This window comes from Pleurodeles waltl, chromosome 4_2 (assembly GCF_031143425.1).
Source record: "Pleurodeles waltl isolate 20211129_DDA chromosome 4_2, aPleWal1.hap1.20221129, whole genome shotgun sequence".
Classification (NCBI taxonomy): domain Eukaryota; kingdom Metazoa; phylum Chordata; class Amphibia; order Caudata; family Salamandridae; genus Pleurodeles; species Pleurodeles waltl.
Genome location: NC_090443.1, coordinates 657,520,046 through 657,547,181, shown reverse-complemented (window position 1 = coordinate 657,547,181; position 27,136 = coordinate 657,520,046). Strand labels below are relative to the sequence as shown.

Here is a 27,136-nt window from a genome sequence, read left to right as displayed (position 1 = left end):
AAATTATTCTTTAAGGCAGCCAATCAGTGTGAAAATCAAACTCAAAACCTGCTATGCCACAATCAGATGGAATCACATGCAATGCTACCAACCACTGCTTCACAGGAAAAATCAATAAAATCATGCCTAATATCACCTATTCCTCATTGTCATCCATATTTTCACCTACATCCTGGCACCACACCACTAACTGGTTGACTGTCAACACTATCTCCCATAAGACCTCTCCAACACTCTTAACTCACTCATGACTACTCAAGATTCAAGTGAGCTTATCAACATCCTTTCCAGTACTTAATTTGTAAATAAAAAGGCTGGTGCTCAAAGCTCTCCTCTGAAACACGTGGCTGCTGCACTTAAATGTATGTGCACAGAATGCTAAGGCAGCATAATCCTGAAGCCATCTTGGGCCTCTTTAATCCATTTACAGCCACTCCCTGCCTCTTCAGCTCACTCTTGAAGCTTTCTGCTTTCTCCCTTTGCGAAACTATTTTTGTTTTTCTCTTCCTCCATCTTTTCTATGTGTGTTTCTTGCTCACAGTAAATGTTTGAGGCAGAAAAATAAGTGCCGTCCCCAAAAATAAGTGCCGGCGCCCAGCACCGTAAACCACCGGGTTAAATTAAGCACTAATATTTTCTATAACCCAACTCAAATTTGTTGTAAAAAACATCAAGAAGGCAATAGCCACCCAACTACAAGAACACATCAGCAAGAATAAAAGTACTTGAAAATTATCAATTGGGGTTCAGACCATGCTGCAGTATTGAAATGGCCACACTCCAAGCAGTTGATGGTGCTCTCTTTCTTAGTGACACAAACAACCATTCTGATCCTCCTTGACCTCTCCACAACTTTCGACTCTTGACAAACCAGCACTGGTCGACACCATGGAACGTTACATGGCCATCTCTGGTATGGTCCTACAATTTTTCACATCCAACCTCACCAACTAACAGGAACTCATTGAAATGGGAAATACCAGAGCCTGAACTCTTGCTGTCACTTGTGGCGCCCCAGAGGGCTCCATTCTGTCATCCATCATTTTCAACGTATAAATGGAAAAGTTGGGAGTGACCCTTGCAGGCAACAACATCAAAAGCCACTAGTGTGCTGACAACACCTGACTGTCTCACATTCTCCACAACCAATGACATACAGAGACTCAAATCCTGCCTCAAACACATCCAAACCCAGATATCAACAAACTACCTTATACTAAAACCCATGAAGACCAAATTACTCCTCTTTTCCAATAATGCCAAACATTTTATTTTCTGTCATGGCTCTCCATCTTAAACCCAGTAGACTTTATGTCAAATGGACAAAACAGGCCACATGCCTTGGAGTCAGCTTTGATTTGAAACTCCAACTCAAAAAACATATTACAAGAAAACAAAAACAGTCTGAGTCTCTTTTCTGAAAAAGGTGAAACCTTTTCTACCATGAATTAAGATCAGCAGTTGAAGCCCTAAACCTCTCTCTCCTGTATGAGTCTACATCTTGCCTAACAGCATCCCAGAGACCACCCTCGCTCCCCTGAGCTGTATTCTTTGTGCAGTATGCATCATCTAGGTGATAAAGAATGCCAACTCTATCACCCCCACACTTTGGGATCTATGCTGCCCCCCCATGACTGGATCATCTTAATAATAATATGCATCATTTGCAAAGTCATGTACACCATGGCTCCTATCTACTTATCAAACAAACAATATCTTGAAATCAACGCGGAATGAGGAGTTCAGAAATTGCCAGATTAGAGACTTAGGGGCTGATTTAAGTGCCCCTAGCTCCTCCTTGCACCACATTAGGGCCATTTTATTTACACTAATGTGGCCCAAAGAGGCCAAAATCGCCCTGCCAACTTTACAAAGTGGTGCAATGCATGCATTTTGCCACTCTGGAACCCTTTGTGCTACATTATGCCTGTGCCAGGCATAATGTATGAAAAAGGGGGCTTCCCCCATTAGGGGGGGGGGGCATAAAAATGCTGCAAAGAAATATAAGAGATTTCTTTGCATCATTTATTTCGGCACTTTTAACGTCTGCTCAGAGCAGGCGTTAAAAGGACGTATGCCATTGTTTTCAATAGTCTTCAATGGGCTTTTCAGGATTAGCATCAACATTTTTTACGCTAATCCTCCAAAACTCTGAACTAGCGTCCAACTTTTTTATGCTGATTCCTCTAACTACCGCCATGGTGCGACATATTTTAGATAAGGAGCACGATGGTGGCATTATGGGGGCACTAAAGGGCGTAAGAAGAGTTACACTGCACTGGGTGCAGTGCCACTTTTCTTAAATCAGGCCCTAAATACTTCAGGAAGCATAAAACAAGAAAACAAATACTATCAGTCTATGCCCCCGGATCTGGAAGCATATCCTCGTGATACCAGAATAGTACCAAACCTCATACAAATCAGAAAGAAACTGAAAGCTCATCTCTCAAGGAATACTGCGTCAGATAGGCTAACTTCACAATGGTCCACTAGCTCTTGTTTCTCCCTCTGTCCCATCCCCCCATTTTCCCCGCTAAGGTGTATCCGCTGCACGGGTCTTTGTTGCTAGCCAGCTACGTTCACAATTTAGAAATGCCAAAGAATACATAAATAATTCATTTTAAAATGTTCTGTATACCTACCTTTGACCATGTTTCATTTTGTCCACTAAGGATTCTCTTCAGTTTCCCAAGAGCATGGTGGTGAAGAGGAGTTTCCATTTCATCATTTTCATCTTCGATCTCATCAAGATCAACCAAATGCACCATTTTCTCAGCTGCTCGAGGTCCTGCCTGAAATTCTATTTGGATTTTCTCAATGGTTGATTCTGTGCGAACTAAAATAATAGAATTGCAATTATTATGTAGCATGCAGCACATTTCCTTATAGTTTTTATCATAATGATATTCATAAACTGTAGTATGTTCTAATGTTCACAAAGTACAGCAAGTCATATTTAAGAAAAATGCATAAAAGGGAAGAATATTAAAAATATGACACATCTGTACTGAATGAGTAAATAAATTGCTGGTCCTAAGTTTTTTCAAAAAGTCAAAAATATTTCCGTTGGTTACACTAGAGTGTGTAAATGGATCATGTAATTATTTTATATGCAAAGGCGCAGTATGATTTCTTTTATTTTCATTTTTCTCTTTTCCTTAGCATGATTATTGCATGGGCTTCATTATGAGTGTACTCGCTTTTGTCCTTGTATTTCCACTCTCCGTTGTTAACAATTTCAGATGTACGTAACTCCAGAGAAGTAATATTGAAGGATTACGAGGTGTGCCCTGAGAGTACCATCAGAAATTAGGAATTACTATGTGAACTGAGATTAGCCCACTTGATTAACCTGTTTATACCCCATTTCTCTACAGAATTTCACAAATAGATTTCAGATGCTCCTCTAGCTAAAATGTCTCTGTGAAAAGCATCGGATCCAGTACATCTTGTATCTCTGATGGGGCCAATAACTTCTGTCAAAACTGCTGTTGGGGTCCAATCAGATTTACAACAGCACCCATAGTGAGGTTCAAAACGCTGTTTTTATTTTCCACCTTAAATTTGGCCAAAATAATTGTGTCATCTCAACAAAACATCCACTGCGGAACAAAGCAGGATTCTAAAATAGATTTATGTTGTAATTAATATTACATTAAATATGTTTCAATTATAATCCATGGTGGCTTTTCAGATTCAGTGTATTGTATGCTGCTGATTCGGATGTATCTTTTCCTTAATTTGAAAATGAGTTGAGATTAGACTTCACATTTCTTTGAAGTTTGTGCAATACATATTTAAGCAACTCCATGTGTTGCCAAAATCAATTTTCGAAACTTAATGACAGAGATTTAGCAATCACAAAGCAATAGATAAAGGTTATGTGTCAGCGAGGCGTAGCTTGTGGAGGGAACATGACGGGTGCCTGGAAGAAGAACTCCGCACCACCACTCATTCCTCCTGTAAACTGCGGCTAATATATATGCTGCAAGACACATCGGCAGCACTGGGGAGAATGCTGGAGGACTGCTCCACCGGTATCTGATGTGCTTTTCCCCCCAGAAGGCCGCTGGGGACCGAGATGCCTCTTTGAGACGGTGCGGCCTGGGAGGCAAGACGGCGCGCTGAGCGCGGGCGGATTCGCGGCTGCTTTGAAGATGAATGGTCGCGGGCCACCCGACCGGACGTGAACAGACGCTACACCCGACGGGGTGCAGCAGAACCGCTACAGGCGCAGCATCGGCAGGCGGACTATAAAACACAGTGAGTGTCGCCATCTCAGGAAGTGTTGTGCGAGACTAAGGGAGGCAGTGAAGCCGCGAGGGGGGCCCTCTGCTGAGAAAGGAAGAATTGGGATGTCTGGGGCAGTGGCCGCCGTCGGGTGCTGCACTACAACCGATGGTAATACTGAGAGAGCGTAGTTTAAATATCATATATTATAGACGTGAAATGCTTACATTTGACAAAGCAATATTAATAATTAATAATTAAAATGTATTAATAAACGTAAAGATGTATTCATTTATGAACACTAATGCTGAATTAATAATAATCTTTCAATTATATGTATTATTACGATCAAAACTGTATTCATTAGAACTCGTATGTCTTAAGTTAGCATGAGTTGCGAACTAGCTGTGTAACTCTCATTTAAAGCGTATTTTTCTGTTTCTCCTGTGTGCGGACTTGCAAATGACCATGACCCAGCTATTGTTCATTCTGTACTAGTTCGAAACATGAAGGAATTTTCTCATTCGTATGCTAGTAGCTTCTAGCTCAAAATTATGTGATTAGAAACAAACATGGACACTTCCAAGGACAATGAGACGAGGGGAAGAGAACTTTTGACCTGAGACGTGTGCCAAGATGGTGAAGTAACCCCGGACGTACCACCTACGAAAATGCTGATTATGAAGACCAATTGGAAGACAAGCTAGTATCAAGAAATGACAAATGCATTACTTAATGTATAATTTGATTGGTTATCAATAATGGGGTGTAGTTATTAACCAATAGAATTGTGGGGGAATGTATTACGAAAAGGGGATAAAAACTCATGACACGAGAGACGACACACATTAGGTAGGGAATGATATCGATTGCATCCAGAAACTCTGTCACTCTATTTGGTGATTTGAGACAGACAAAAATCATCCTAGCCCATAGACTGCCCTATTACACTTTCCTCCTTATGAGGAGAGTGTCCCTTGCTTCTAATTTAGATAGATTGACGGTGAACTAACTGATGTCCTGAAGACGAAGACTGATCCTGTATGCTGACCTATCTTGAGGAGGGTAATTATTAATGCTAACGGAATATATATGCCTTTCTTTCTAGGTACCAACTGCTGTATGTTTAATTAGGTATCTTAGTTAGATGTTTTCCAAATTGATATTCTAAATTTGTTTTGCATGAAGCCCAACATGCTAATGTTAATTTGAGGTTAGATGAGGTATTCATTTGACTGACGGAACTGACGTGACTGACATGTAGCTATGCTGAACTGATATTCTATGGTTTATCATGCACTATGATCTATTCTTTGCTAACGTATCTATCCTATGATTCTGATCATCGCATTGTTGAAAGTTTATCGTAGTTGTCACTTTGTGATTATGCTCTTATGCTTCTTGGTTTTGAGATTAATACGTTTATTATTAGATTGTAATCAATTGGGAATAAATTCACAAAATCATCCTTAAAGGTGTGGTTATTTGAGTCTGTGAGTTAATGAATGCGCCGAAGGATCATTAATGGTTATTGTGAAATATATTTTGATGCTTGGTAATCTCATTTTACGGAGACTCACCACTGGGTCCAAAGGTTCATCGACCTAAAACGAGTCCTGATGTGTATAAATTGACATAGACGGACGCGTTAACAGTTCTGGTAGCAGAGCGACGGTTAGGCCCTTGGGGGCCCTAGGACGGAGTTTTAATTTTTAATTTTGTTTTCTGTGATAATTAAATTTGGTAAAACGATGAGTGGCTAGGTTCGCCATGGGCTTTCCCGGGATCTCGGAGCCTGCCTAGATGAGTTGGGAATGTTCTCGGCGTCATAGTATATGTGGTTAGGGCCTTTGCGCTTGCTCAAAGCTTATGCATCTTGCAGGAGATTGTGAAGATTTGTGTGTATTTAGGCCAAATTAAGTGTTGTTTAGCAGGAGTGGGCGTACTCCACAGTATGAGAGTAGGGAAGTCGGCGCACTTCAAGTGAATGCAGCGCTTATTGTTCAAAATTATCCACATGGTTGGTTAAGGTATACGGACTTGTTGAGGTCTAAGACTCCGGAGTAGGATGAGAATTATGGTTTATGTTGTAATCTGTGCGGTTTAATAGGTCAATCGGGCGTGGTTGACAAGTCAAGATTGAGTCACAACGTATGTATGAAACCTTCGATGGAGATTTGACGAGCTCTAAAGTGCACTAGAGGGAGTCATTGACAAGTCGAGAGTAGGATTTGCGGGTCGAATTCTGCTTGCACATGTGGGATCTGAGAAGGAGAGAGTAGCGGCCGAGGCTTCAAGTGAAATCTCCGTAAAGTTCTGAAGCGAATGTGTTACCCTTCCTGTAGTAAACCGGCAGATTTGTATTGTCATTTTAAAGTGTCTGCAATAAATCGCATTAGTTTGTATGAATTGTATGAGTTAGTGAGGCGTGGACAAGCCGCAAGACTTTGTCAGCTGCAGAGTGTGTGAGTGTGACGTCAGTGGTGCCGCGCTGAGATAGGTCAGATGTTAAGAGGGGTCGCGCACGGATTGGCTGCCGTCCGTGAGGGGCAACAGGTTGAGAAAAGGGTAGGTGAAGAGTGTCCTGGGAACTAAGCCATTTTTCTGATTAAAACGAATTAAAAGAATTGCAAAAATGAATTTTGTTAAAGCATTCAAAAGCGCTTTGAGGGGAGATGTGTACATTGTCGCAACCGACGGGGAACCTACACCACCGAGGGTACTCCAGCTTATACAGTTATGGAGGAAAAGGGTGTTGCACCTTGTTTATGGATAAAACAATGGCGCAAGTTGACGGAAAAAGAAGGGTGTCTAGCGTTTCCGGAACATGGGACATTCAATCAAAAGGTATTAGAAAACTTGAGGTGGATGTTAAGTACGCAGAAACCACCTCAGAGACATGGCACAATATGAGGCTCTGGCGATCTGGGATCTGATGGCTCTTAAACATAGGCAGGAAAGGTTTCACAGGAGGTTGACAAGGGCAGAAAAATCTTATGCAGAAGCAAGATGGGACAACGAGAATAAGATGTGGAGATGGGGAATAGTAGATGGGTTAAAGCTGTTTCCAGCGATAACACAGGGAGAAGAGACACAGGGAAAGAAAGCTTCTTGCAAAACTAACAAAGACTCAGGCAAAGTTAAAGAACAAAAAAGGTCCTGGGAAGAAGAGGATGATTCAGAGGATGAGGAGTTTATGGATAGATTGCTGCATGATCGACCACCACCTTATGCGGTGAGCGACGATGTTCCGAGCACTAGCTTGGATCCTGGGAACCAGACGCAGGAGAAGGGAGTTACTGATACGGTACAGACTAGCGAAACAGCTTTGATACAGAATGGTGACAGTGTACCTACTGCACCAGACGTGCCAATACAATTACAGTCTCCACCGCAGATAAAAATAATTTATCCCGATGTTCCAGGGCTTGAGACTACTACGAACTTGGTGGTGCCACCAGACCCGATATATACAAAACCAAGATTGATTCAGATTGTGTCACCCCAAAGCTAGTGTCTCAACCGCCACAGCTAATACCAGGATATAACCCTGTAGCAGGACCTCCGTTAGTACCCGTACCAGGTACCTTAGAACAGACCTATGGTGTTGAAGCTCCAAGAAGTCTGGGTGCGGGTCAGACACCTGCCGCTATATCACTACCTATCACTGTCGGTCCTCCAGTACCGTTATATGCCCAAGAGAGAACAAGGACATGTGAACAGGGAGTCATGACTCATGAAGCAATAAGAGGAGGGTCTATTAGAACTCCACAGATAATGGCCCAGGAAGAACCGATACGTGAGCAACAGAGACCCTTAATGGACCTTAGTCCAATAGGGGCACCTCTTGAAGTAATGCGACAAGCAGGGTTGTGAGTTTTGACTCCCCAAACTATGAGTACGAATACCTCACATACTCCAATGATACATGCAGGAAACATCTCACTGCAAGGTTTTACAATATAGCAATTAAACGAGTGGTTGGAAAAAAATTCTACTTCTCGAAAAACTACAGTAACCAAAGCCAATCCTGAAAGGGAAAAACAAGATGAATATCTGAATCTTGTACGGCTAGGAGCAGAAGCTGCTGAGTTAGTGGAAGGAACAATGGGGGTGAACAGGTTGGAATCCTACACTGAGGCAGAACTGAGATACTTATGCCCTAAGATTACCAAAGAAGTAGGGAAAATACACCAGAGACTAGCAAACTTGGCAGACAGATACAATATTGATATTGGTAATACGAAGCATTTGAAAAGAAGCTACAGATTAGACTTCGACACTAAAGATTTTGATCACATGAGATCTGCAGGCATGAAGACACACCTGAAAGAATTGCTGCAGAGTGCGCAAATCTGGGGAGCATTAGAAAAATGGGAAAACCGATGGGCAAAGAAAAGAGACAAAGGGAAGAGGGATAGCCCAGGGTCTATTGAAACAGCGACCACACCCAATGTGGATTCAGTAAAAATCCTGCCCATGAGAGAAACAGCTGGTGGTGTTTTAGTCCATGTGCCTTGGTCCAGGGGAGATATTCTGTCCTTTACGAATGATTACCCAAGGTTGAGAGAAAAAACGATCGAGTGGTATCAACAGATAGATAGATTTGTGAAGCTTGCAAAATTTCTTTGGGAGGACTTAAATACCTTGTTTGAGATTATTGTTCCACCGGATTTGTGGCTTGAGTGCAAAAGAGGGGTAGATTGGCCCATAAAGGAACCGGCAAGGGATAAGGCGACTGGAGCACCTTCTGAAGAGGTGATGAAATATTATCATAAAGTCATTGAATTTTTGAAACAAAAAGTGTCACCGAAGGTGACCGATTGGCAGAAAATCGACCGGACTTCGCAAGAGGTTAAGGAATCAATACATGCCTATTATGAGAGATTGTTAAAAGCATTTAAACATTACAGTGGTACAGAGACGATCGAGCCGAAAGACATGAATCATCTTGTATTCAGATTTGTTGAAGGACTGAGACCAGAGGTTGGTCAGATGATTAAGAACCATTTGATTTGTTGGCAAGCTAAACCGATTGATGAGGTGTTGCAGTATGCGAAATACTGTGGCGATGAAATTGAGTTAAAACAGAAAAAGCTGAAAGAAAATGTGATGGTGATGCAGATAAGAGCTGCACAAGCTGGAATTCAGGGAAATGGTGTTCAGCAGATGATGCACCAGCAACCGCAAATGAACGGTGGGTATCAGGTACAGCCGAGAGGTAGAGGCCGAGGTTTTATGAATCGTAGTTTGGACATGAATAATGTTGTCGTTCAAAATGACGGGCAAGTAGTGAAGAGGATGTCACCATGCCATGCATGCGGGGGCATGGGACATTGGAAGCGGGATTGTCCAAATATGGTGCATGATGGTACAGTTCAGCAGAGCATGAGTGTCGGTGCACAGCAGAATCCGCGAGGTCCAAGAATGAGACAACAGAACCCGAACTTACAGAATAATTTGATACAAATGCCAGGGGTACAACCAATGCAACAAATGTTACTGCCGCGTTTTCAAAACGTGCCCATGCAATCGATGCAACAGCAGATTCCTATGGTGCCTAGACAGCAAATGCAGTTACCCCTAGCCCCAATGGGTCAGCAACAGGTGACACTTCCTCAGCAGGTCACAGGTCAGGTAACGAGTCAAAACAATACTGTACAACAATTCCCATTACGAGGTGAAAATGAGATGACTGAAGAATGGTCAGATGACAGTTCAGACAGTGAAGAGTGCAGGCTTGCAGCCTCATTAGAAGTAGATCAGAGAGGCCCATATGTGGAGGGAAAAGTAATGGGCTATAAAGTCTCATTTTTGGTTGACACTGGAGCTACACGCTCTACAGTCCGCAGTGTGGAAGTACCGAGATTACCCGTATCGGGACGCACTATACGAGTGGTTGGTGTGGCTAACCAGTATTTGACAAATCTAATTACTGACCCAGTACAGGTTGAAATTGGAAATTTCCAAGGCCTGCATAGATTTGTTGTATGCGACTCAAGTCCAGTATCCCTACTGGGAAGGGACTTACTATGTAAAACTAAATGTTCAATTACCTGTTCCAACGATGGAATAGAAGTTCAGACAAACAGTGATGATGAAGGAGATGAGGGCCAGCTCATAGAAGGAGGGGAGACGAGCGAAGATTACCCTCTAATTACTTTATTCCCAGTGTTCACTCTAATCGACTTACCTGCTGACCTACAAGGGTCCGTAACAGAGAGAGTGTGAGACTTGACAGGAAAAGAGGTTGGATTAATTAAAGGAGTTAAACCAGTCAAGGTGCAGATAAGACCAAATGCAGTGTTCCCACAAGTACCACAATATCACATGACTCAAGACGTACTCATTGAAGTGACACAGATAATTGCAGATTTTCTCAGGCAAGGAGTTTTGAAAGAAGTTTTGAGCAGTCCGTGTAACTCACCTATTATGGGTTTGAAAAAGCCCTGTGGGAAGGTTCGGGTTGTGCAGGATTTGAGAAAAATAAATGAAATCATGATAAAATGTTGCCCTGTGGTACCTAACCCAGCGGTAATAATGTTCCAAGTTCCTTGCGATGCTGAATGGTTTACCGTAGTAGACCTATCACAGGCATTTTTCTCAATACCGCTGCATGAGGATAGCCAATTTTTGTTCAGTTTCAAATTCCTGGATAAGGTGTACAGTTGGTGCAGAATCCCTCAAGGATTTTCTGAGTCACCATCCATCTTTAATCAGATATTAAAGAAGGATTTGGAACCTCTTGTGCTGCCTTTTAATTCAACTCTTGTGCAGTACATTGATGACTTGTTGATTGCATCCAAAACCAGAGACAGTTGTAAATATGATACTATTGCATTGTTGAACCATTTGGGAAAGAACGGGCATAAGGTGTCACCTAAGAAACTGCAATACTGTCAGAAAGAAGCAAAATATTTGGGGCATCTAATTGAGAAAGGATCCCGAAGGATATCAAAGGAGAGAATAACAGCTGTCATACAAATGAATCCCCCAACAACAAAAAGAGATGTCAGGATGTTTTTGGGAATGGTGGGTTATTGCCGTCAATGGATACCCAACTTCTCAATCATTGCAAAGCCCCTAATAAAATTGACAGGGAAAGATGTCAAAGATGAACCATATACAATCACTTTGACAAAAGAAGAACTTGAGTCATTCTTAGAGCTGAAGGAATGCATGTGCAGGGCCCCAGCATTAGGAATGCCTGATTATGAGAAACCTTTTCTGTTGTTTTGTCATGAACGTGATGCTTGTTCTTTGTCTGTTTTAACACAGGTCCACGGAGATGCAAATCGCCCTGTAGCATATTTTTCAGCTACTTTGGACCCTGTCGCAGCAGCCCTACCGGGTTGTTTGCGAGCAGTTGCAGCAGTTGGTCAAAGCCTTTCCCAATGTGAAGGCATAGTCATGGGATACCCTTTGACAGTATTAGTCCCACATTCTGTTGAAATCTTGTTGACAAGAACGAAAACACAACACATGACAAATGCACGACTTACCAAATATGAGACGATTATTTTGGGATCACCAAATGTTACACTGAAAAGATGCACAGTACTGAACCCGGCAACTCTACTTCCCAATGAGAATACAGAAATCAAAGAGGGGGAAGAATTTGAGCATGATTGTCTTGAGGTGACTGACCTCTGTATCAAACCTCGCCCAGACATACAAGACACCCAATTAAAAGAAAACAATTGCATTATGTTCGTGGATGGGTCCTGTTTAAGAGATTCAACAGGGACATTGAGAGCTGGTTATGCAGTATGTACAATATCTGGCATAGTTGAGGCCTCTTGGCTTGAAAAGGTATTCTCTGCACAAGTGGCAGAATTAATAGCTCTTACAAAGGCCTGTCATGCTGCTGTGAATTTGAAAGTTACAATCTATACTGACAGCAGGTACGGATTTGGAATTGTACATGATTTTGGTCAGATCTGGTCACAAAGGGGTTTTATGACTTCCTCCGGATCACCAGTGAAAAATGGAGAACAAATAAGAGATTTATTACATGCAATTCAGTTACCTCTTGAAATTGCCGTGGTAAAGTGCAGTGCTCACACCAGATCACAAGACTTTGTGTCAATGGGGAATGGTTATGCAGATCAGGTTGCAAGATTTTGTGCATTGAATTGTATATCATTCAAAGAGCAGTGGGAATTGCTACCTCAGCCTGAAAATGACACAACTTTGAATCTAGCATTACAAGTGGTTGATACCTTAGATGAGTTAAAGACACTACAAAACCGTGCTAATAAAGAAGAAAAACGTTCCTGGCAGAAAATGCAATGTGTACAAAGAGCAGATGATATATGGGTCTCAGATGATGGAAAGTTGGTCTTACCTAATAGTCTTCTGTCACAATTTGCCCGATTATATCATGGGCAAGCACATTTAGGAAGAGACGCCATGATCAGATCTTTTAAAATTGATTGGTTTAATCCAAAATTCAGACATGCCGCAGAAATTACTTGTCACAGGTGCATCATCTGTCAACAGATGAATGCTGGAAAAGGAACAGTGGTAAATTTGAGCCACATTGGAAGAGCTGGAGGTCCATTTAATAGAATACAAATGGATTTCATTGAAATGCCTGTTTGTGGAGGATTGAAGTACGTGTTGGTGATTGTGTGTGTTTTCAGTCATTGGATTGAGGCATACCCTACACGTAGAAATGACAGTCTCACAGTTGCAAAACTATTACTCAGGGAATTAATACCACAATTCGGGTTCCCGGTTTCTATAGAATCAGATATGGGAAGACACTTCGACAATGAGGTGATCAAGCTTCTGTGTGCAGCACTCAACATCGAGCAGAAGTTACACTGTAGCTATCGCCCTGAAGCATCAGGACTAGTTGAACAGATGAATGGTACCTTAAAATCAAGAATAGCGAAAATGTGTGCAGCAACAAACATGAAGTGGCCAGATGCATTACCGCTAGTATTGATGTCCGTGAGAAACACACCAGATAAGAAAACAGGACTGTCCCCCCATGAAATCCTCATGGGTAGAGCAATTAGGTTACCAGCGGTACCTGCAAATGCCCTAGTGAATATTACAGATGATATGGTGTTGGATTACTGCAAAAGTTTAGCTGACGTGATACGCTCTTTCTCTCACCAGGTGGAAGCTAACACGTTACCACCAATCAGCGAACCAGGACACTCTCTGCAAGCTGGAGATTGGGTGGTTGTCAAGAAGCACGTAAGAAAATCGTGTCTTGAGCCACGTTGGAAAGGGCCATATCAAGTGATATTGACGACCACTACTGCTGTGAAGTGTGCCGGGGTTCCCAACTGGATACAGCCAGCCATACAAAAAGGGTAACGTGTCCTGTTGAAGAGGAACTTGAAAATTCCGGTACAGCAACTTCAAGAGGAGAAGTCTCAGAGTCAGCGATCAGCCAAGAAAGATCTGAGACTACAGGAGAGCCCGCTGAGAACAGCCGTGTCCCTCAAACTATCAGTGAGTTCGAGAGAGGTGACGGAGTGCCAATCTCAGTGGAGGCAGCAGGAGAACAAAGGCAAGGAGAGGTTCTCCCAGAAGCAGACGAATACAATTCAGAGCCTGAATACAGTATCGAACAGGAAGGAGAGAGAGACGGAGAAGTGGTAAATTTAAATCAGAACGAATCAGAATTTTCTGATCAAGTTCCAAGCTTATCAGGAGAAAACGCCATATCACAAGAGGAGGGTGCTGTCCAGCGTCCTGAAGGAAAATGCCGAAACAAGACACATAGAGGTGATACATGGCCGGAAAAGTCACCTTTTAGAATAAGAGAATTAACAAACGAGACAATAATAGAAGAAAGCGATACCTCACAGGCAGATGATCTGAGTGAAGGGGAACAGCAAGGTGAACGAAGATTAAAAAGAAAGAGAATAGCAAACCGAAGGTACACAGGTCCTGAATGGGCATATGCTACAACCTCTGAATGGCAACAAGAATTCTTAGCATTTTGTTTTGATCGAGAAGTGCCAGGCCAATACTACGGTACCTGAAGGAAAACAACAAAAGAAAACCTTGAAAAAATATTTTCAACGGAAAGAGACTTTATAAACCTACCGGAAAGAGACAACTAAACCTGGATTTGACATCAAGAAATCGAATTACGACAAGCTGCTAACCTGAACTGACGAAAAGGGTCCTGGAGTGAGATAAGATGCTGTAAATACGCAGAAAGAGTTTGCTATCTTAAGTTGATTGTCGATCTACTATTCTGATTCTATACAAACATGGCTTATAGTAACAAAGGAAGTAAGGTGTGTGGTTGGTTAGGATTTATGATAGGTGTTATATGTGCAATAATGATTGTAGGAGTGATTGTAGGAATGCCGTGGAAAGAGAGAGTAACCATTAACGCAACTTCAAAACCAGAAACTACTACTATTACTAATAAATTATCACCGTGGGAGAAATTTGAACAGGATGCTAGACATCTACATGAGGGAACTAATACAAAAGGGGAACTTTCTACTAATGTCTTCTATCGCTTATTAAATGAGTATGTGGAAACTATGGATACGAAAGATTATTATGTTTGTACTAAAATTCCTTCATCTGTACAGGAGGGGGTTACTTATCATAGCCTCCCTCTTACTTATGGGATTAGCTGCAGTTTGTTACTAACAAGATTTTATAATCAAGAGCATGTACAATACTTTTATTCAAATCTGGATGTCGTGTTTTCTTTTGTGCCTGTAATTGAATTTTTGAATAAGCTAGCTAAAGAACATGATATTAAACTAGTTAGAGGATTTTTTGAGCCAACACTTACATTTGGAACTGCTTACGCACATCGCAATAATTTGACTTGCTTATTGTCTTCAGTAGAGAAAAGCTTTTTAGATCACACAGATGATAGACGCAAAGCATTAAAGGAGAAGTTAGAGAAAGGCTTAGAAAAACGTACTTATGCAAATGATTATGCTTACACAGCGATTAAAACACAAGGTAAATTAGCTATAGATGCATTACACGTAGGTAGGCTATGTATATACAGACCAAAATCCGATCAAGACAATTTGTTTGTGGGTACGAGTGAATGTAGACATGTGTTTTTGTTTCAGAGTAAATGTACCTTCATGTTAAATGGACAAGACCCAGCGATTCCTGGAATCTATTACATCTGTGGGTTAAATGCATATTACCGTCTCCCAAAGGGATGGTATGGAACATGTTATTTGGGAATAGTTTTCCCAAAGATATACCAGATTGATGACTTAAAACAAATACCTAAATCTTCTGAAATACAACATTCTAGACAGAAACGAGAATCAGTGGCTGCTGTCATTGGTGACATATTCGGAGCAATAATCCCATCAGTTGGGGTTATCTTAAATTCTATGAAAATTCAAAAGTTGTCTACTATTGTGGATAACATGCTGACAAATTTTACAGGAGCAATATTATTGATGGATACTGAACTTGCTGCAGAAAGAGCTATGACTCTTCAAAATCGGCTTGCTTTAGACATTCTTTTAGCAAAGAATGGAGGTGTGTGCAAAATGCTTAATGAACGTCACTGCTGTTCATATATACCTGATAACAGTAAGAAAATTAGAAGCATGCTTACTAACCTGACTAGAGATAGTATAGATTTGAAGGATCTAAAAGAACCTGGTGTTTGGGAAAAATTTGGAAAAGGAATTGCCCGGGTAGGAAACTGGTTTACCAACATTTGGAATGGAGTTCTTGCAAAAATCATGCTAGGCCTACTAATTGTTTTGATTTGTCTATTAGGATTATGGGGAGCATGCAAAATTAATGACAAAATTAAAAGAAACCTGTCAAAAAGAGCCGGACGGAATGAAGAAAGTGAAAGAGAGAAAATGTTCAATGAAATATGGGAAAGTTCGCATAAAGGGCAAGATGTTGAAATGCGCATTATGCACAAGGTGAAAAATTGAAGATCAAGAATTGTGTGATGACGAGCGTCATCAGAGGAGGGACTGAGAGAGCGTAGTTTAAATATCATATATTATAGACGTGAAATGCTTACATTTGACAAAGCAATATTAATAATTAATAATTAAAATGTATTAATAAACGTAAAGATTTATTCATTTATGAACACTAATGCTGAATTAATAATAATCTTTCAATTATATGTATTATTACGATCAAAACTGTATTCATTAGAACTCGTATGTCTTAAGTTAGCATGAGTCGCGAACTAGCTGCGTAACTCTCATTTAAAGCGTATTTTTCTGTTTCTCCTGTGTGCGGACTTGCAAATGACCATGACCCAGCTATTGTTCTTTCTGTACTAGTTCGAAACATGAAGGAATTTTCTCATTCGTATGCTAGTAGCTTCTAGCTCAAAATTATGTGATTAGAAACAAACATGGACACTTCCAAGGACAATGAGACGAGGGGAAGAGAACTTTTGACCTGAGCCGTGTGCCAAGATGGTGAAGTAACCCCAGACGTACCACCTACCAAAATGCTGATTATGAAGACCAATTGGAAGACAAGCTAGTATCAAGAAATGACAAATGCATTACTTAATGTATAATTTGATTGGTTATCAATAATGGGGTGTAGTTGTTAACCAATAGAATTTTGGAGGAATGTATTACAAAAAGGGGATAAAAACTCATGACACGAGAGACGACACACATTAGGTAGGGAATGATATCGATTGCATCCAGAAACTCTGTCACTCTTTTTGGTGATTTGAGACTTAGACAAAAATCATCCTAGCCCATAGACTGCCCTATTACACTTTCCTCCTTATGAGGAGAGTGTCCCTTGCTTCTAATTTAGATAGATTGAAGGTGAACTAACTGATGTCCTGAAGACGAAGACTGATCCTGTATGCTGACCTATCTCGAGGAGGGTAATTATTAATGCTAACGGAATCTATATGCCTTTCTTTCTAGGTACCAACTGCTGTATGTTTAATTAGGTATCTTAGTTAGATGTTTTCCAAATTGATATTCTAAATTTGTTTTGCATGAAGCCCAACATGCTAATGCTAATTTGAGGTTAGATGAGGTATTCATTTGACTGACAGAACTGACGTGACTGACATGTAGCTATGCTGAACTGATATTCTATGGTTTATCATGCACTATGATCTATTCTTTGCTAACGTATCTATCCTATGATTCTGATCATCACATTGTTGAAAGTTTATCGTAGTTGTCACTTTGTGATTATGCTCTTATGCTTCTTGGTTTTGAGATTAATACGTTTATTATTAGATTGTAATCAATAGGGAATAAATTCACAAAATCATCCTTAAAGGTGTGGTTATTTGAGTCTGTGAGTTAATGAATGCGCCAAAGGATCATTAATGGTTATTGTGAAATATATTTTGATGCTTGGTGATCTCGTCTTACGGAGACTCACCACTGGGTCCAAAGGTTCATCGACCTAAAACGAGTCCTGATGTGTATAAATTGACATAGACGGACGTGTTAATAATACTTTTTCTTCACTGTTGTGATAGAGATATGGTGTTAACAGAAATCCGCTCACTGGTTGAGGTGCGAGTGGATAGCCCCAAAGTGATGTTTTTTCCTGACTATACACACCAGGCTCCTTGTCCTCAGACGGAGAGAACTCTGTTGTTACTTGGTAATCTGTCCAGAGTCCCCGCGTCCCTCCGTATATAACTCCACAGACGTCAGACACTATCATCTAACTTTACCAGTTGTTATAATAATGTCCTTCACATGCAAGTATAGCTGCTGCCAATGTAGAATGCTCCGACTATGGCTGTGAGCACTGGTCTACCTGTTAAGTGGCATTCAGTACGGCCCCTCTGTATCTACATGCTGTGGGCTCTCCATTGGTCACCCCGCAATTGTGAGGCCAACTATCTTTGCCTTAGTTGTTATCATTTGGTTTGGGTGGCCACTTGTTCTAGTGTGCTGCTCTCTTGGTATTCACTATGTTATTGTTCTGCTATGTTGATTGTTGTTACCTACCCATTCACCTGCTTGATGCTAGGCAGATTATGGCATTATCTACCAAGCGCTGCTGAGCTTCCTCATGCGCGTCACTGACAATCCCAGCTGCATGTTGCATATGCACAGCCCCTCCACCTGTAGTTTCCTTGCATGATGCCTCCTGTTAAGATTATAACATGGAATATTTGTGGCATGCACACCCCAGCGCCCCGGTATGCCATATATTCCTACTTGAAGCGCCGAAATGCCCATATTTCTTTATTGAAAGAGTCACACTTAATAAGTTCAGAGGCAGACACGTTGAGAAGGAAATGGCATGGGCAGGTATATTCCACAAGTTACTTATCCTATGTGCGGGGAGTCGTGATATGGGTCCGACCAGGGGTCTCGTTCAATCTACTGGAGCAGGTCACCAACACGGACAGCCGGTATGTGTTTCTTCGTGGTAAACTAAACGGCAGGCATGTTCTCCTTGGTAATATCTATGCTTCTAATGTAGATCAAATTCCCTTTTTCAATGCGCTCAACCGGTTGCTGGCACAATGGAGCGATGTTCCCTGGCTAATTGGAGTGGATTTTAATTGTGTGCTAGACCCGTACTTAGATAGATCATTTCCACCATTGGAGCGTACAACTGCTATATCAAATGCCTGCGGGCTAGTGACATGGCTCCACCACTGGCAGCTAACGGATGTTTGGTGACATTATAATGATACAGCACAGGTGTATTCCTTTCTTTCAGCCACTCATGGCTTACATGTCCGACTTGATAGGCTACTCTGCATGCTGGCCTGATACCGGCGGTCGTGCACCCTGACTATCTGGGCCATACTCACACCGATCACAATCCTCAATACCTCCAGCTAGACTGGGATGGGACTGCCCAGTCCCCTGTCCCCACATGGAAGATGCAGCCTGCAGCATTAGAAGCTGCAGCATTCCGGAAGTCAATAGGCCAGCAGATCACTGACTACTTTAAACTTAACGCAGAAATTACATCGTCTTGGGCAATCGAGTGGGACCCGTTTAAGGCAGCACTATGGGATTATTGTAGAGGGCTTAATGTTGGTGTGCGCAGGCAGTTGGACCGGGAGGTGTCCGTAATAGAAGAGCATCTACTGCAACATGAGTCAGAGGTGATAGGAAACCCCGATGCCTTACCTCAGCTGCAAGCTGTGCTCAAAAGCCATTCGTAACTCCTTGAGCATTTGAGATGGCTCAACTAAACAGCACACTCAGCCAACCTGCATGCCAAAGTTGATAGTGTTGGAGCTCTGCTCACCCGGTTGATATGAAAGGGGACTTCTCCTAGAGCGGTGCTATCCATTCCATTTGTTATACACACACGATTCAATCCATGCAGCCATTCACACCCATTATAGGGCTCTATATGACGATGACCTCCATCCGTCTTTGAATTAAATCAAATTATTTCTCGCAGAGATACCCCTGCCCCGAATTACGGTCGGGCAGTGTTCCGAACTGGACGGTCCTCCTTTGCTGGCTGAGTTACAGGAAGCCATCCAGTCGCTGGTGAATGGTAAGGTGCCTGGCCTGGACAGGCTACCGGCCGATTTCTATAAGGCATACTTGGCCCAACTAGCGCCTTAATTGCTTACTTTATATGAAGAGGCCACAGCATTGGCATGCTTACCCCATACACTGAGGGAGGCCACCCTAGTCTCTCTACTGAAGCCATACAAAGACCCAACTAGTCTACACTCCTACAGGCCGTTGGCACTCCTAAATATGGATTACAAAATATTAGCCAAAATTGTCGCAATGAGACTAGCCCCACTGGTGCCTACATTGGTTCATGAGGATCAAAGCGGTTTTGTACCAGGCCGCACAACGTGTCTTAATCTCCGCAGTTTTTTTCAGATACTGATGTCTGCTCCCGGTCATTGGCCACGAGCGGGCTGTTTAGTGATCGACTTGGAGAAAGCCTTTGACTCGCGGGAGTGGAGTTACCTTTATGCCATCCTACCGAAGTATGGTTTCGACCCTCGTTTTATACAAATGGTGAAATTATTACATACGCAGCCATTGGCCCAAGCCAGTACGGGACACCTCCTGTCGCCCCCCATTAACATCAAGAAGGGCACACGGCAGGGAAGCCCCTTGTCTCCCCTGCTTTTTGCACTTTCGGTGGAGCCATTGGCAGCTGCTCTGCGCCGAGCGGGACAGACCTGGGGAATACCACAGGGATGGGAATCATGGGGTTTCTCTGTATGCAGATGACCTTCAAGGGTATATCAGGGACATGGAAGATTTCCCTGGAGATATAATATCATTGTTCAACACTCATGTGAAGGTGTCTGGCCTGTAGGTGAACTGGGCCAAGTCATGTGTTTTCCCATTGACGCCAGCTGTGCCTAAGCCGGGCCCTGTTCCTATTGCACCTGACCTCACATGGCAACCTAACACACTTAGATACCCAGGTGTACAGGTAAATCACACTGAGTCAGATATGTTTGAAGGGAACCTGACAAGTGCGGTGTCGGGCTTACACCGCCAAATGGTGTTTTGGAAGGCGCTGTCACTGACAGTCATTGGCAGGGTGGCCCTTGTGAAGATGATAGTGCTGCCTAGGCTATTATATTATTTTGTGAACCTACCTCTATATATCCTTCTTCCATTCCATGGAGAGAAATGTGCATAGTTTAATTTGGAATACATTACGCTCTCGCGTAGCCCTCTTTAAGCTTCATTATCCACTAGCATTGAGGGGCCTATCATTGCCAAATTTGGAGCACTATTACTTGGCTGCACAGCTACAATGGGTGGCCCGCTGGTTCTCTTCAAGACAGCTGGCGGACATGGCCACTGATCCTCCGGCATGGTCACTATGTAAATTACTTCATTTGTTTCATACCTGCACTAGGTCTGTGGCGCCGGTGCCTCTATTGCTGAAATTAGCCTATTGTTGCTTCCGCAGATGCTGCTATCTCACGAGGGATGTTATTCCCTATGCACCAGCCATATCACTCTTGGGTACACCTTGTGGTGTGTGTGCTACATCGGCTGCGGAACTAGCTGATTGGCATGCAGCGGACATATACACCCTGGGAGATCTTTACACAGATGGTACCCTCCATACCCAACACACTGAGGGAGATTGTTGGACTTGGGTCCAGGCACTTTTCTTCTATATGGCTCCCTCAGGCAGACTTTGCAGAATGCATGGGGTGACATTGCGGTGGTACCCCAGATACACCACACACTGCAATACATGCATGTCTTTGGAGAGGGAAGACATATAGTACACTGGTTGGCGGACTCTTTCCGGCTACACACATCAGGACCACTTGTGGCACTCCGGGCATGCTAGGAGGGAGACAGAGGGAAACCTTTCATGGATGAGGAATGGTAACTGTATTGGAAACTCCCACGTATGGCCTGTGCAATATGCAATTTCAACTCATCCAATATTCCATTACCCAAAGAGCCTATCTTACATCAGGCAAAATTAATAGATATTTTGCCCGAACGGACGCCGCCTGTCCACGTTGTCAAGAGTTAGGGGCAGAATTTCTGCATATGTTGTGGTGGTGCCCCACTTTGAGCCAGTATTGGTCCTCAATCCTAGCGCTATTAATGCATTGCGTAGACCGGCCCATACCACTGACATGGGAGGTGTGCATCCTGGGCTTGTTTCCTTGGGGCAAGAAGCTAAGGGCCATGTCCTGTTTTTTGGATTTGGGGCTCTTGGTGGGCAAGCTCCTTATAGCCCTCAAAGGGCGGCATCAACATATGAAGCATGGGCGTGTTTCTTTTATGTTTGGGTGAGGGCGGAGAGTACGGCTCTCAGGCGCGAAGATGCATTGGGACTGCGCAAGTATCCTCTTGCGGTGCAATGGGAGCCCATGTTAGAGGATGTCTCCACCCCACTGGTGCCTGCTTCTGTTGGGCTTTGATTCCTCTGTTGCCGATAATGGTGGTTGATTATGGTATATATACAATTTCAACATGATACCTACCTGTAGCTATAACCGAACTAGATGGGCACTTCCTGAAGGCTGCAGGACAATATACTGAATGCAAGCAAATTGACATGGATGTACAGGGACAATATTCTAAGCACTTGTGAGTTGTATAAAACTTTTATTGCATTCTGAAAAGTAGGTATATGGAACTGTCCAGCCAGCGTCTTTTTCTTCCCCATATGTTTGATGTTGTCTGTTGAAATTGATTACTAATGAGTGAGGCACACGTCTCTTTATTATGCATAATGTCCTTTTTTTAAATGGTATTGCCTTCTCTTTAGTTAAATTTAAACCAACACAAACAAAATGGCCATTCAAGCTTTCCTGGACATTTTATTCACTGATTCTGAATGGATTGATACGATATTCATGGCTAACAGGACTAATGGGTTGTAATGGGATGAATCTTCAGCGAATGAAGATGTAACCAGAGATCCAGTGCATAAAGATGTAACCAGAGGTCCAGTGCGTATCACTGAAAATGGAAGTAAAGTGTTTGGAAGAACATTGTGATCCAACATTTAGGCAGCATGCTCCTCCATGGGAATCAGTGGCAAAAAGAGATGAACAGAGGACTTATTGATGAATATTAACTTGCAACAGCACATCCACAAATATACAGTTTTGCAAATAAAATAAGCATTTGCAAAACCAAAAAAATAAAATAAATAAAGGTTATGTATCAGTGTTTGCAAATGTTAAAAACACAATTTCAACATTATTTTAATGTGTTGTAAATTTGACTCCAACTTGATTTTGATTTTTTTCATTAGATGCATTGCAATTTCTGAAGGTTAACCCCTTCTGTGCCGCGGACGTAATGGTTACGTCCTGCAGCACAGTGCTGCTGTGCCCAGGACGAAACCATTATTTCCTGGGCACACATCCCAGAGGGAGTGCTAGCGCTCCCTCTGAAGCGTTCCCCCCCCACCACCCCAAGGCAGGGGTGGAAGGGGAAGCCCTTCCCCTTCCACCCCCGACCCCCCCCACCTCCCCTGTGACGTCAGAGTGCGATTGCGTGCTGTTTGTCACAGGGCCTCTTCCCATCGCACTGGAAGCTCAGCTTCCAGCGCGATCAGAAGAGAAATGCTTTATTTCTCTTCCGATCACGTGGGGGAGGCCGAGAGAGGCTTCAAAAGGAAGGAAAGTTATTTCCTTCCCTTTGAAGTCTCTCTCTGCGTTATGGCAGCCGGATTGAAAGCAATCTGGCTGTCAAAACGCTCACTAGACACCAGGGATTTAATTTTAAAAAGGAAACTGGCATGAGGGAGCGACCCCGTGGGCAAGGGTCGCTCCGGGGGGGGGGAGCATTTTTTTTAAGGCCTTTTCTGCCCCCCTTGGGGGCAGATTGGTCTATTTTTATGAGGCCAATCTGCCCCCAAGGGGGACAGAAACCACTAGACACCAAGGAGTTTTCTTTTTTGTTTGTGAATTTCACGTAAGGGGAGTGACCCCTTAGGCAAGGGTCGTTCCCCTGGGGGGCAAATTTATTTTAGGCCATTTCTGCCCCCCAGGGGGGCAGATCAGCCTATTTTAATTAGGCCGATCTGCCCCCAAGGGGTGCAGAAACCACTAGGCACCGGGGATTTTTTGTTGTTGTTGTTGTTTTACAGATGGGGAGCGTCCCCTTGGGCAAGGGTCGCTCCCCTGGAGGGGCAAATTGCATTTAGGCCATTTCTGCCCGCTTTGGGGGCAGATCGGCCGATTTTAGGTCAATCTGCCCCCAAGGGGGGCAGAAACCACTAGCCACCAGGGATCTTTTTTTTTGCGCCATCATGCACCCAGGGCGGGTGGGGGGCCAAATTTATTTTAGGCCATTTCTGCCTATTGTTATTAGGCCGATCTGCTCCGGGGGGGGCAGAAACCTCTAGGCACCAGGGCTAAAAAAAAATTGTGTTTTTTTTTGTTTGTTTGTTTTTTCTCGAGATGGGAAGCGACCCCTTAGGCAGGGGTCGCTCCCCTGGAGGGGCAAATTGTATTTAAGCCATTTCTGCCTGCTTTGGGGGCAGATCGGCCGATTTTAGGTAAATCTGCCCCCAAGGGGGCAGAAACCACTAGGCACCAGGGATCTTTTTAATTGGGCTGTCACGCAAGGGGAGCGACCCCGTAGGCAAGGGTCGCTTCCCAGGGGGTTTGGGGGGGCAAATTTATTTTAGGTCATTTCTGCCCCTCCTGAGGGCAGATCGGCCTATTGTTCTTAGGCCGATCTGCCCCTGGGGGGGGGCAGAAACCTCTAGGTGCCAGGGCTAATATTATTTTGTGTTTTTTTTTTTTTTTAGAGGTGGGGAGCGAACCCTTAGGCAAGGGTCGCTCGCCTGGAGGGGCAAATTGTATTTAGACCATTTCTGCCCACTTTGGGGGCAGATCGGCTGATTTTGGGGGCAGAAACCACTAGGCACCAGGGATCTTTTTTTTTTTTCCCCATCACGCAAGGGGGAGCGACCCTGTAGGCAAGGGTCGCTCCCCGGGGGGGTTGAGAGGCAAATTTATTTTAGGCCATTTCTGCCCCCCCGGTGGCAGATCGGCCTATTGTTATTAGGCCGATCGGCCCCGGGGGGCAGAAACCTCTAGGCGCCAGGGCTAATTTTTTTTTTTACATTTTTTTTTGTTTGTTTGTTTTTTTAGAGATGGGGAGCGACCCCTTAGGCAAAGGTCGCTGCCCTGGAGGGGCAAATTGTATTTAGACCATTTCTGCCCTCCTTGGGGGCAAATCGGCTGATTTTAGGTGAATCTGCCCCCAAGGGGAGCAGAAACCACTAGGCACCGGGGATCTTTTTTTTTGCGCCGCCACGCAAGGGGAGCGACCCCGTAGGCAAGGGTCGCTCCCCAGGGAGGTTGGGGGGGCAACTTTATTTTAGGCCATTTCTGCCCCACCTGGGCCGGCTGAGCTAGAGGCCAAAATCCACAGGTAGGCACTTTGCAAAAAACACCTCTGTTTTCTGTGAAAAAATGTGATGTGTCCACGTTGTGTTTTGGGCCATTTCCTTTCGTGGGCGCTAGGCCCACCCACACAAGTGAGGTACCATTTTTATCGGGAGACATGGGGGAATGCTGGGTGGAAGGAAATTTGTGGCTCCTCTCAGATTCCAGAACTTTCTGTCACCGAAATGTGAGGAAAATGTGTTTTTTAGCCAAATTTTGAGGTTTGCAAAGGATTCCGGGTAACAGGACCTGGTCAGAGCCCCACAAGTCACCCCATCTTGGATTTCCCTAGGTCTCTAGTTTTAAAAAATGCACAGGTTTGGTAGGTTTCCCTAGGTGCCGGCTGAGCTAGAGGCCAAAAGCTACAGGTAGGCACTTTGCAAAAAACACCTCTGTTTTCTTTGGGAAAATGTGATGTGTCCACGTTGTGTTTTGGGGCATTTCCTGTCGCGGGCGCTAGTCCTACCCACACAAGTGAGGTACCATTTTTATCGGGAGCCTTGGGGGAACATAGAATAGCAAAACAAGTGTTATTGTCCCTTATCTTTCTCTAAATTTTTTCCTTCCAAATATACGACAGTGTGCAAAAAAGACGTCTATTTGAGAAATGCCCTGTAATTCACATGCTAGTATGGGCACCCCAGGATTCAGGGATGTGCAAATAACCACTGCTCCTCAACACCTTATCTTGTACCCATTTTGGAAATACAGAGATTTTCTTGATACCTATTTTTTACTCTTTATATTTCAGCAAATGAATTATAACCGGTATTTAATGAAAACTCACTGCAAGGTGCAGCTCATTTACTGGCTCGGGTACCTAGGGTTCTTGATGAACCTACAAGCCCTATATATCCCTGCAACCAGAAGAGTCCAGCAGATGTAACAGTATATTGTTTGACAAAATCTGAGATTTCAAGAAAAAGTTACAGAGTAAAAAGTAAAGAAAAATGGCTGGTTTTTTACCTCAATTTCAATATTTTTTTATTTCATTTGTTATTTTCTGTAGGAAACCCTTGTAGGATCTACACAAATTACCCATTTGCTGAATTTAGAATTTTGTCTACTTTTCAGAAATGTTTAGGTTTCTGGGATCCAGCATTGGTTTCACACCCATTTCTGTCACTGACTGGAAGGAGACTGAAAGCTCAAAAAATCGTAAAAATGGGGTATGTCCCATTAAAATGCCAACATTGTGTTGAAAAATTGGGTTTTCTGATTGAAGTGTGCCTGTTCCTGAAAGCTGGGAAGCTGGTGATTTTAGCACCGCAAACCCTTTGTGATGCCATTTTCAGGGGAAAAAACACAGGCCTTCTTCTGCAGTCCTTTTTTCCCCATTTTTTTTTTTTTAAACGACATTTTCACTGTATTTTGGCTAATTTCTTGGTATCCTTTAGGGGAACCCACAAAGTCTGGGGACCTCTATAATCCCTAGGATGTTGGAAAAAAGGACGCAAATTTGGCGTGCGTAGCTTATGTAGACAAAAAATTATGAGGGCCTAAGCGCACCCTGCCCCAAATAGCCAAAAAACAGGCCTGGCACCTGAGGGGGAAAAGGCCTGGCAGCAAAGGGGTTAAATTATATTTTGCTATTTACATTTCTTACACATTGTTTAGCTATTTTAATGTAAGGGTGTGGTCTTGTGAGGGGGGGGGGGCTCCTTTCTTTCTATTGTGCGTGTGTTGTCTTTCACGGAGAGAGAAGGGGAGACTTCGTGCCCAACTGTCCCATCCCATTTTTTTCCCACACAATCTGAAAGACCACCTTTTGTGGCGACAGTTGCTTTCCTTCTCCTGAAGAAGTGAAATACACAGTCACCTGCCCCATCCAGCGTCTCCACGAACCCTTGAATTGATATTATTTTCAAATCAAAACGTATATGCAATAGTGTGTATTCTGGTATAAAACTTGCTGTTTATATTCAGTATTGATGTTTATGAACTTTTTAAATACGGTGAGCTATTTTTGGCTCGCAATGTATGTGTGTGTGTGTGTGTGTGTGAAAATGCGAGCGCGTGTGTGTGTGCACGTGCGCACTTTGAACAATTAGAGTGATAGCGAGCCGGCCAGGT

General features: G+C 43.2%; 1 protein-coding gene across 1 annotated transcript in view; it reads right to left on the bottom strand.

Moving 5' to 3' along the window:
• The window catches only part of LOC138293923 (vitellogenin-like), a 605,610-nt gene that overhangs the window by 194,449 nt on the left and 384,025 nt on the right, over positions 1-27,136 (bottom strand). Inside the window, exon 22 of the mRNA XM_069233203.1 lies at positions 2,643-2,836. Within this exon, the coding sequence (XP_069089304.1) occupies positions 2,643-2,836 (194 nt within the window). The remainder of the gene's footprint in view (positions 1-2,642; positions 2,837-27,136) is intronic.